The sequence below is a fragment of the Aplidium turbinatum genome, chromosome 9, assembly GCF_918807975.1.
Source record: "Aplidium turbinatum chromosome 9, kaAplTurb1.1, whole genome shotgun sequence".
In the NCBI taxonomy this organism is placed as follows: Eukaryota; Metazoa; Chordata; class Ascidiacea; order Aplousobranchia; family Polyclinidae; genus Aplidium; species Aplidium turbinatum.
The window spans coordinates 26,856,684-26,868,922 of NC_137480.1; the positions used below are offsets into that span (position 1 = coordinate 26,856,684).

A 12,239-nucleotide genomic window follows, 5' to 3' on the forward strand; every position below is an offset into this window, starting at 1 on the left:
CCAGCTCAACATGAATAGCGCGAGATGCCATACATGTGAACAAGAGTCCCCAAGCTTTTTTGTGACTTCTACCTTCAACAAAGGTCAAAGGTCCAAGATAGTCTAAGCCGCAATCAAAAAAGGGTTTCCTATGGGCAGTTGTGCGAGACAAAGGTAAATCAGACATGAGCTGCCTTATAGGCCGCGCTTTCTCAATCGCACATACACCACAATCATTAAGATACCTCTTCACGGAGGCATTACCATTAGCGATCCAAAACTTCTGTCGCGTAGACAACAAAGTGTGCTGTACTCCACAGTGCGCATTTCCATTATGATGCGACAGTACAACAAGCCTAGTGAAGGGGTGTTTCGAAGGCAAAACAATCGGATGCTTTGCTTCTAGAGAAATCTCTGGAGAATTACTTAAGCGCCCTTCAATGCGGATTACACCAGCATCATCTACACAAGGTTTGTACTTTTTAAGTGAACGCAATTCTTTCAAGCGTTCCTTCTCACGTTGTGAAGCGCCAACACTACCCCGCTTTATCACTTCCTCAAGGGCATCCGGCGATCGTTTGGTCATTAAATGTACCACATCGCCATACACGCTTTTCTGAACAAACTTCACAGTTAAGTCTAAGGCTCTATTAAGATAAGAGGCGTCCAGTTTTGGCTTCACAAAGCTACGCTTTCTCGTTTTACAGCACAAAAATTCAACAAAAGCAACCAAATAAGCGATTCTCTTTTTCATAACATACAAAGAAGGTGCGGCCTCGATCAATCTGTGAAGGCCACCCTGTCCAACGTCAAGCGACTCCTCTTCGTCACGAAGATTTAGGCTATGGATAGGTACTGAAGTGACATTTTCTACAGATGGAATTTCTTCACATTGATAGAGAAGACTAGAACCATTCAACCACAACTCTCGAAATTCTTTCTTTGTAATAAGATTTGGCCGTGTGCCAACATCAGCTGGGTTCATATCGGTAGGGCAAAAACGCCAATCCTGGGCTCCAGACAACAATAAAATATGCTCAACTCGACGCGTGATAAACTTATTCAAACGTAAATCAGGGTTTTTAACCCACTGCAACACGGTCCGAGAATCACACCAAAAATACTTAAGGCAGTCGGGCATCTTCAATGCCTCGTAGGCCTGCTTCACGAGTCTTGCTGTATTCAAAGCGGCAACAAGCTCTTTCCTAGCTATCGGCCTTTACAACAATGGTAGATTTACCCAAAACGAAAGACACACTAGGAACTCCATTAACCAGTCTACGTAAGTAAACAACAGAAGAGAAAGCTTGATTCGAAGCATCACTAAACCCATGCAATTGATATGAAACAACGTCATCCGGACTACACACACCAGAGTTTGCAAAATACCATCTCGGTAACGAAAAATCCTTAAGCAGGTCCAAAGAGCGAAGCCACGACTCCCACTCTTTAACAAAGCTATCAGGGACCTCGGTGTCCCAATCAAACTTGTCTATCGCCAATTGCTGAAGTATCAGGCGTGCTTTTAGAAAAAATGGCGCTCCAAAGCCTAGCGGGTCAAATTTTTGTCCAAGCTGACTGAGCATACTTCTGCGCGTGTGTTTAGCTAAGGGCTTTAAAGAACATGCGATACGCATCTCGTCAGACTCGGTTTGCCACACACAACCCAATGTCTTCGCTGATGGCAAAGTCATATTTTCAGTCTGAAAGTCAATGTCACGAATCAAAGGTGAAAGCATCTCATTATCCAAATTTGACAAGACAATCATAGCCTCCTTGTTAGCACTCCACTTAACAAGTTTAAACCCACGGCTATCAAACAAAGCAATTGATTCATGAGTGATTTGCTCAGCTTTCTCTAAGCTATCAGCCGAAAATATAAAATCATCCATGTACATATTATCTGCAATATTGCAGAGAGTTAGTTCACCAGCACCGCTGGGATTCTGCTCGATCATTTTCTTTACAGTCAAGCAAGCGATGTATGGGCTACTCTTTATTCCCCAAGGTAAATAACTCGGGCAAAAAATCTGTTCCTGGAATTGAAAAGTTGTCCAACAACAAATACTTCACACCAAAATCATAACTTTAGAGGAGATTTAACAAACATTTAGAACAAGGGATTTATTACACTAAAGCGGTGAAGCTCCCAAGGAGGACAGAGATATATTTGTTGAGATTACCTCCATCTGATCTTGATCAGTTAATTGCTGTCTCGTGACTTTAAAGACGACAACTATAAAGTATATTGAAAAGTGCTATAGCGATAAGACGAAGGCAATTGCGGATATTTCGGTTCAACATATTTGTGTGAGCAGACGTTCTCAGGTATAAACTTAAACTGTGTATGTGCATCTATGTACATATGCAACTATGTGCATGTGGTCTATGTACATGTGCAACTGTGTGCATGTGGTCTGTGTACATGTGCAAATGTGCGCATATGCATCTGTATGCATGTGTAACTGTGTGCATGTGCAACTATGTGTATGTGTATGATGCCAGTGGCGTACGCAGGGGGGGGGGCCATTGGGCCATGGCCCCCCCCCCCCCTTAAAATTTTTTTGTAGTTAACGACGTAGATTAAGGCATTTAATATGTTTTTCTTTGCTCTGTCAAAGCAATTACTGTAACAATGTTGTTTTATAGACTAAGCCAATACGAAATACATGGGGGGGGGGAGGGTTACAACTCCACTTTGGCACGCGTGTGACGTTACGATATTGAGAATGATGCTTTCAGTCTCTTTATGCTTGGGAATGGTGCTTTCAGTCTAAAAAAAAACTTGCCTAATTTTAAACAAAACTGCATTAAAAGAGCGAGTTTTGCCAATACCAAACATTCAAACATCTCAGCCAGGAATTAACAACAAGAAAACATAGAGACTTAGCTTTATTTCCGAAAAATGCCAAAGAAAACATGATCTTATCCTTTTGCTATGCCACCTGACAGCGCCATTTTACAGGAATATTTATACCCACGTGTTTGTTGAAAATACTCTAAGAATGCACCAAATTCAAAGTAAGTTTTCAAAATTTTCTGGGGGAGGGCCCCCAGACCCCCCGCTGCTGGGGGTCGTCTTCAGAGAAAACGCCGACGGGCTTCGCCCGCCGGTGGTCAAAACCCCCCCTTTCAAAATCCCTGGCTACGCTACTCTCAATGGCCCCCCCTTGAGAAAATCCTGCGTACGCCACTGTGTGTATCTGTATGCATGTGTATATATGTACATGTGCAACCGTGTGCATGTGCATCTACATGCATATGCAACTGTGTGCATGTACATCTGTGTGCATGTGTATCTGTGTGCATGTGCATCTTTCTTTACGCAAAACAAGATTGTCAGAGGCTATCGAGCCGCGAGCATTTTTGCACTATCGAATCCGGCCCACCTGGGAAAAATTTTGGACACTCTTGCACTAAACAAACAATAAGTCCACTGGTCTAGCCTGGAAGGGCTTGGTATGCCAACGTGGTGATGACGTCATCAAAAAAATGATGTGAATGAATTAGGGATTGTAGATCATAGGGATGCGAAACTTCATCCGCTTTTGGCTTATCCGCAACACTAGAAGGGTTACGTTTTTTTGTAATTTACAAAATATTTTACTTTTTATGGGTTATATAAGAAGAGTGAAGTTGCTTTTAAAGTAATTTAAGGTTTTTAGTTGAAAGCAAGCCAGCAGTAAAGCGTATAAAATATGTCAAATTGGCAATTGACCCTTCTAATGTTGAAGGAACAACGGAGTTGCGCGTCCCGTAATGTACCGTCCCTAGAATGAATGAATCGCTACAGAGTTGCGCATTGTGGCCAGCTGAAATCCGTTCATGTTGTCACAGATGCCACGTAATAAAGTTTGTTACGAATACCTTTCCCTCCTTCTCGAAGTTGACTTGCATCGTCAATGGTCTGAGACGGTCCGGAACCGCGTAATCCAAGTTCCGTCCATGAATGATCCTTCCAATCCTATCGACAGTCACAATGCTGGTGCATGCCCTGCAGTGATCAAAAATTGTTTCATAATATGAAGGATTTCTTGAAATTGTTGATATAATTCTTCATTACTTTACCTACAAATAAGCTCGTTACTGCTGCTTCAGTAAAATTATTTTATTCAGACAACTTGGTTGATTGTTCAATTTGAAATAATCGAAAAAATAGAAAAAATAATATAAATACTTGAAGTGGCTGCTGTTGAAAGCTGAAATGTCGTAAGCAAGATTGGCCGCCACAATTTCTCCCAGTCCAATATTAAGGGCAGCACTGACTCCTCTCATTTCATCGGCAAATGGATGGGGGATGTAGCGGTCGAGGTCGGCGGCCACCGCTTCAACTATTTCAACAAGAATCTTGGAAGGAAGATACTTGCTGAAATATAAAAGCATAACTCAATATCAGATATGTGTAAATCAGCTTTGAAATTGATCAAACGTCAAAGAGTATAACTTTTTAGAAATCAAGCCTTCATTCATTCACAATGTAGTAGAAACAAGACCTCATCTTGTAATAATGAGATGTCGAGAGGTATGTTCACTGGAGAAATGTGGCCATGGGTTCCAGTGGTGGCTCGTGGCAACTTTTATTGGATAGGCTGCAAAAATCATTTACATAGTTTTACATTACATTCACCTATTTTACAAGGGTAAGGTGCAGCCACAGGTGGGTTCACTGTCTGGAGGAGTCAAAAATCTTTAGTTTGTTTCGAGATGAATTTCTATCCAAGCCTGCTCACAACAAAATGGTGACTAATACCGGTCGGTATGACGCAACTTCAAACAAGTGCACACGGCATTTCAACCAAGGCCTATGCTTTCTGCTACCAAAAGTGTGTTTCAGTTCTAACACATGTTTCAGCACAACACATTAAATCTTGAACTACCGGGGATGTCCTCGCAAGGCTTGGTTGGGTCAGGCTTAACCACCTGCAAACTGGCGTCGGCCGCTTTCGTCCGGACATGCACAAGTGGGGCCTGGCTCCTTCATCAGATTGCAAGTGTGGTGCCACTGAACAGACCACAGACCATGTCATCCACCATTGCCTAACTCACCGGCCTCCACACGGTGCGCATGGTCTGAGGGTCCTGGATGACGAGACTGTTGAGTGGCTGATGCTTTCCTGCTCTCCAATCTACCCTGGAAAGATCTGCTCATACGCCGATGAGTGATTGGGCCTTGTTCATTGGCTTCCTTGCCTTCCCGTCCACTTAATCTAAATCTCCAACCACCAGGTGTCAGCCTGGATGCGACAAAGAAAGAAAAAAAGGACAATGCCGCAGCCAGAAAGAAAATTTAAGGCGGAAGAAACTGTTGGAGGGCAAACAGTTACACTTCAAATACAGAGTTTGTTTAAAAACAAATAAAGAATTAATGATAGCTACTGATTGCAGCCAAACATTTATTAAACGTCATTCAACATGTAACATGATGTCATTAAAACGTTGTAATAGCAGTAAAAACCCATTTTTTGGGAAAGGCAATATGCGATTTTGGGTCTTTGATTGCTTTCCCAACATCCGCGGCTACGTCGTTAGTGAAGGTTTGTTTGCGAACAGCAGTAGCTAGGCAAATTAGTTGTCAAGACAACGAAACGTCGCAACTGGTCAAGGCGTTGATTGCAGCTTTGACGTCATCTGGGTTGAAATGACTGAGAGCCTCTGTCCACCTGGAAACAATAGAATAATTGTGACGCATGTGGCAACTTTAGCCAATCGCAAACGGTGGGGTCCGGTTATCGAAGCTTTTGGATGTTTTTTTTTTGTAGTAGGCTAGGCTAGAAGAATGAACTTAGACAAAATACAACGTGGCCGAAAAAAAATCAGTTATAAAATAAAATCTAGCAAACAGTATAGTCAGGCTTCATATTTCGCTTTTAAAGGATTTTATTTTTAAGGGATGGAAGATTGCCAACTGTTATCTAATACAGAGATGTACGTATACGCCGCAAATTCTACGCCGCACACTGGCGGCGTAGACTTTTTGTTTACGCTAACGCTTGCGGCCACATTTTTTTGGATAGTTTGCGCTTGAGGCTACACCGTAAAGTTTTCGCGGTTTTTTAGCGCATAGCGTCAACGCATACTTTTTAATGTCTTTTTTTCGCTACAACACGTTAATACCTTCCAGCGCTGCAGTTGAAAGAATGTTTTCAATGGGCAAAGACATATTGGAACCAAAACACAGCAAAATGTCAGATGAACACTTTCAGATGCTTAGGTATCTTCGTGGAAATTCAAAATAAAACTTGTTTGTTTCGAGTGGTTTATACCGTGTGAATGTTTGGCACCTAGCAAACAAAATGAGTTTACGCTAGTGTATGCGCTGACGCCACCAACTTTTTTTACAAGTTACGTTGACGCATACGGCGTATGGTTTTTCGAACGTTTGCGTTTGCGCTGACGGCGTCAATATTTTTTGTATGCACGTACATCACTGATCTAATATAAGGGAAAAACTTATTTGCTATGTAGAAAAAGTGTAAAATTATCACGATAAACATATTTTTTAGTAATAATGACGCCATAAATCTGCAACCAACCTTTCCTTGGCAGGTAAGTCGAGATTCACGGTGAAGGTTTTTGCAGGAATGGCTGTTGCGTCATCTTTAGCTATAGCGATTTGATCGGAGGCCGGCCAACCGACGACACATCCGGTGAGAGCAAAAACTAGAAGCAGTCTCATCGCTTTGAAACAACCGTAAAGTTTTCTAAATCTACTCAAGAGGTATTCGATGAAGAAAGCCAAGCAGCGTTGGCTATATCATGAACTATTGTATCAGTCAGAGTATATAATAGCCTCTCTTGCTCAGTAAATCTTAACCCTCCCAGACTAAAAGACTTATGCCTCGCCCACTACAACCTATGTGTTGGAAGGGGTAAAAGAAAGTTTCAGGGGAGTAAAGCATCTGTTGGAGGAGGGAAACGTCCTTGAACATGCGAACAGTATTGAAACGTTGCAGGCTTAATAGCAGACTAAAACATATTTTTGAAAGGCGAGATAAAACTTTGGGGGGCAATTGTTCTTTGACCCTCCCCGTGGCTACGTGCCTGCTACATTGCAACCGTTGTTTGACAACAAGAATGTTGCATATCACAAATACGTTTCCAGCTGAAAGACATTGCCTTAATTTGTGAAACCGAAAGTTACCCTGTTTGTTTAAACTAGGTTCATGCAATTCGTATTCTACCGCACTATAAGATAACCCTGGCATTGAACTTTTGTGCCGTAACAATCACCTTTGCTATCGCGATATTCTTCCTACAACGCGACCAGAAACAAACGCCGCTCCTACCACTGGAAGCGACAGCTAACTTTGCTTGCACCAGGAACAAATACCAAACACGATTCTGGCAACTGATTAACAACCAGCGCTATGCATGAGTGGTTTTGTAACAAGACAATTTGATGCGTTTAATTCAGTTCGTCGGTAACGTTTCAACCTTTAGGGTGTTCCTTTCCTGGTGGCGATGTTTCACGACTACGCTGAGAAACTACTGGAGCAGCTGCTCTTTTTCCTCTTCATTTAAGGCAAGCAGACTTTCCGCTCCGTTTGCGTTAGCTCAGTATGACGGCCAGAGTTGATTCTTGCTTTGAACTTTGAAAATTAAAGAAGAGAAAGAGTGTTCCCCTGAAGACCATCAACACTTTTGATAACGCATCAAGATCGATCAACATAGTCGTAACATATGATAATAATAATAATCGTGTGTTTATTTGCGCCCATTGCGATAACATACAGTAGGCTACACTGCGATCACAGATGCGATACAACAGACGACAGAAAGCAGCGAAGTGACATTTAGTCTTCGAGTCAGCTGCTTCCTTTATGTTGGCTTGCCATTAAGTGTCTTTGCCGAGACACAGCCGCGTGCTCTGGAGCGGTGTCGAACCCACGTCCTTTTGAACGTCACGCAGTCGTTAAACTGATTGTTTTGCTTTGGTATCATGCACGTTATAACGTTTGTTGCTTCCAGGGGCGCCGGAACGATTTTTGACTGGGGGGGCAAGATTACAAAAAAAGGGCACTTTTGTTAACTAAAAGGCCATTTTTTTTTCAAGTTTTAAGATAAGATATAGCGACAATGCTAATCTATCAGCTCACTATGTATTGAGTAATGATAGCCCACAAGTGTCCGGTATACAAAGAAGGGTATCATACTATGTTATAATGATGTCACCTACTGTCAAGCTTTAAAGCAGCCCGCGGCCATGGCCGCTAAGTAGTGCTTGAATGACCGCGGGTGCTACCTCCTCAAATCGGCCAAGTTTGGCTGCCGGTCTCTTTTAGCCAATTATTTAATTTCGCAATAGAATGATCGTGGATTAACTGTCGAAAATATGTAGTGTTAAAGAGTGACGCAAAATTAGGTCAGCGCGTTATAATCGCCACTGTTGCATTGTGCGGGGATATTTGTTATTGATTGAATATATCCATCTGCGATCACCAGCGCTGTAAGTCTTGTTTGTAATTCTCGACGTTTATTTTAACAAAGTCTTAATCCGAAGTGCTAATTTACATCGGCTGGCAATATTGTCGTTTTTATGTCGATTCGATGTTGTCGGACATTGAATCGTTGTTAAAAAGGAGAACTAGATTAGTTGACATCCGAGGGGAAAACATTTTTGATCATATTTTGCAAAAATTATGCTTCTTTTAGTAATGTCCTTCACATCATTGAAATACTTATTTTATTACCTTGCCGTCATCGTCAACACATGTCATGTCGAACGTTGTTTTTCGTTGCTAAAAGAAAAATTCTAGGGGAGTGGCGAACTTTTTTAAAATCAGCCACATTGGAGACACTTGTGCGAGTGTCGTTAGATAGTCCCGCAGAAGGCTACTGGATTACAATCTCGATTAAGCAGTTATTGCGTGGTGCACCGATTCTATTGTAGGATGTCGCCCAGGCTTCAACAATGCTAAGTGATCATTTTAGCATTGTTGCAAGTTTACTTCTATTTGCTTATGCTATCGTTATTTTGGCCGCCAAGCACGCAGATTTGGCCGCCGAGAAGGAGCTCCCGGTAGGCCACGAAGGGTGTCGAAAAAAAAGCTAGTTTTAAGACCTGTAGCCTACTGTGTTGCAAAATTTTGTGCCGTAAATATTATTTTGAGGCAAAAATGAAAGATTATAATTAGGCTAAAAGCGAATAGCAGAAATTGTTATATTGCAAAATGTGCAGTAGCTTACATCAGGGTTTCCCAAACTTTTTTGGGCCACGGACCACTATTTGTAAATCTGTTTATTCGCGGACCCCCAATACAAAGGTAAAAATAAATAAAACCAAATTTTGTTTATTTAAAAAACTGACAACATCAATGGGACGGACGGGATTGCTTCTTATTGCATAAGTCATCAATTCTCGGAGTTATTTGTGAAAGACAAACTCGTAAGCCAGGGTCCACGGAAAGTCTGAACCTGTATTTTGTCTTCATGTTGGTAAGAGCTGAAAATGCTGTCTCAATCAATCAATCAATCAATCAATCAATGTTTTATTTGTCAGTAACAGGAACATAGGTACATGTTTGAAATATGCAATATACACAGTACAAAAGTTACACAAGTTCCCATACTGACAGGGAGACAACGAGACGACCATACGGTCTACTAGTCAATTGCCACCCTACGGAAATTACGATTTTGCCATTTAAAATAAGCTTACAAGAGAAAAAATAATAATTGAAACGTTCCCGCGCTTCAAGAACAGCATACGCACAAAAACAAAAAAAACATATTGATGATAACATAGGCCAAAACACAAAATTCCATGAAGCAAGCAGAGAATAATCAAGCTTCCGAAGAAACTGACAAGTTGGTTTCCATAACATATCACTTACGATGCACTGTAGCTTTGTAAAATTAACGTTTTGATCTCTTTTTTGAAACAATGAAATGATAAGTTTTTTAGCCTACTTGGAACCTCTGACCAGAGCATTGAACCCAATACCTGCATGGACTTCTTACCAAATTCTGTGTTTGATCTATTTATAAAATAGTTGTTGCTTGTTTGATATCTTGTGTTATGCTGATGAATAGATGAAGCATTTGTAAATAAATCACAATACGTAGACGGATACTCATTCATATGAACTTTGTAGGCTACATATGTTTTTTTATTTCAATGTTATGTATGTCTTTTAGTTTCAAGATGTTCATTTTGAAAAACAAAAAATTAGTGTGAGCAGTGGCGTACGCAGGATTTTGTCAAGGGGGGAGGCCATTGACAGTAGGCGTATAGCCATAAATTTGTAAAAGAGGGGTTTGACAAGGGCGGGCGAAGCCCGACAGCGTTTTTGCCTGAGAGGACACCCAGCGGCGGGGGGTCAGGGGGGCCTCCCCCAGAAAATTTTGAAAATTACTTTGAATTTGGTGCATTCTGAGAGCATTTTCAACAAAAATGTGGGTATGAATATTCCTGTAAAATGGTGCTGTCAGGTGGCATAACAAAAGGATAAGATCATGTTTTCTTCGGCATTTTTCGGAAATAAAGCTAAGTCTCTATGTTTTCTTGTTGCTAATTCCTGGCTGAGATGTTTGAATGTTAAGCATCATTCCCAAGCATAAAGAGACTGAAGGCATGATTTTCAATATCGTGATGTCACACGCGTGCCAAAGGGGGGTTGTAACCCCCAAACCCCCCCTGGCTACGCCACTGGCCATTGATATCCCAGACGTCTTCATGATATCCCAGTATGGTTTTAGTTTAGACTTTATCCATTTTTTCTCTCACAATAATAGGCTTACAGAACACTACGGGTGGGGTTGGTGGATTGGGCCATGTATTTCGTATTAGCTTAGTCTATAGAACAACATTGTTAATTGCTCTGACAGTGCAATCCAAAACATATTAAATGCCTTAATCTACGTTGTTAACTACTAAAACATTTTTAAGGGGGGGGGGGGGGGGCCAGGGCCAAATGCCCCCCCCCCCCCCTGCGTACGCTAGTGAGTGTGAGCATAGTAATTTTGTTTCGTAATTATTCTTATAACCTTTTTTTGTAATTTTATTAAAGGATCCAGTGCACTGTCACAGGCCTTTCCCCAGCTTGAAATACAATATTGCAAATGACATTAAATCAAAGCGTGATACACATCTTTTAAAGTGTCTGTGTTGACATAATTCTGAGTTTAAGCAACGCCATGGCCATGAACCTTTTGCTACTTTTCCGCAAATTTTATCTATGTGATATTTCCATGTTAATTTGTTATCTATGTAAACGCCAAGGTATTTTATTTGATCTTTTTGTTGAATGCTTGTGTTACCAATGTTAATGTTAAAATTTTTTATGTGTTTTTTATTTGTTATTAGCATGTATTCAGTTTTTGAGAAATTTAACGATAATCTATTAAGCTTCAACCAGTTGTAAACTTTTTGCATTTCGGCATTCACATTGTTCTGCAAATTTATTTCACATTTGTCGCACATGGTAAGTTTGGTGTCGTCAGCAAATAGTTTAACATTCATGTTTGTTGAATTTGGTAAGTCATTTATATACAGTAAGAAAAGAAGGGGTCTCAATGTCGATCCTTGGGGCACACCGCAGGTAACCTGTCTTGAGTTTGAAGAGATTCCATTGACGACCGTGTGTTGTAGACGATTGCTGATATAGCTTTTTAACAATTGTAATGGAAGGCCCCGAAAACCATATGTTTGCAGTTTCTGTATGAGAATAGTTTGATCAACTGTGTCGAAGGCTTTAGCTAAAACACATGTCTCACACATGTAGGTCGTGGCAAAAGGCAATAAAATCTTAGTTGCCTTTAGCGATAGCAATGGGTATTCCTCCACAACACTCAACCAGAAAGATGCAACAGCTGTTTGATTGAAACTAAGCATTATACTTCGATCAGATGATAATTCGGCTGATTCTTCTTCTTCTCGTCCTGACAGATCAGTCTTTGTAACAACAAAAGGGTTTAAAATCCAGTCAAAATTCTCATATGTCTCTTTTCAAAAATACTTCTTGAAATGTGCAGAAAGAAATTCCAAATGTTGTGTAACGTCAGAGAAAATCAACTCTGTATTAATTGAGGGTTTGTTGGTAATGTAGTCACACAGAACAGGAAACGTAAAATGCACAATATTATCATTTATCCTTGTTTCCCATATGTTAAGTTTCTTTATGAATGCTGTTATTTTGTTTGTTTGCGGCAATTATCTTTGACAGGGTACGTACTTTACAACGTATATGTGTGACTTTTTAATTTCTTGTCATATCACCATGGACCACCTGTGCAGTCGTCGCGGACCACAGTTTGGGAAA

General features: G+C 40.8%; 1 protein-coding gene across 1 annotated transcript; it reads right to left on the bottom strand.

The window, feature by feature from the left end:
- Positions 1-3,810: 3,810 nt before the first annotated feature.
- Positions 3,811-6,675, bottom strand: LOC145776896 (N-acylethanolamine-hydrolyzing acid amidase-like). Its single transcript, XM_082588113.1, has 4 exons — positions 6,513-6,675; positions 5,562-5,639; positions 4,157-4,345; positions 3,811-3,973 (listed from the first exon to the last, which is right to left on the bottom strand). Exons 1-4 carry the CDS (start codon positions 6,653-6,655, stop codon positions 3,811-3,813), a joined length of 573 nt encoding a protein of 190 aa, XP_082444239.1. The 5' UTR covers positions 6,656-6,675.
- Between the last annotated feature and the right edge of the window lie 5,564 nt (positions 6,676-12,239).

Coding starts and splice junctions, on each gene's coding strand:
- LOC145776896 (XM_082588113.1), bottom strand. CDS start 6,655: ATGAGACTGCTTCTAGTTTTTGCTCTCACCGGATGTGTCGTCGGTTGG. Junction 4,346..5,561: donor TTGACCAGTTGCGACGTTTC/GTTGTCTTGACA, acceptor TTTATATTTCAG/CAAGTATCTTCCTTCCAAGA. Junction 3,974..4,156: donor TTCAACAGCAGCCACTTCAA/GTATTTATATTA, acceptor TGATCACTGCAG/GGCATGCACCAGCATTGTGA.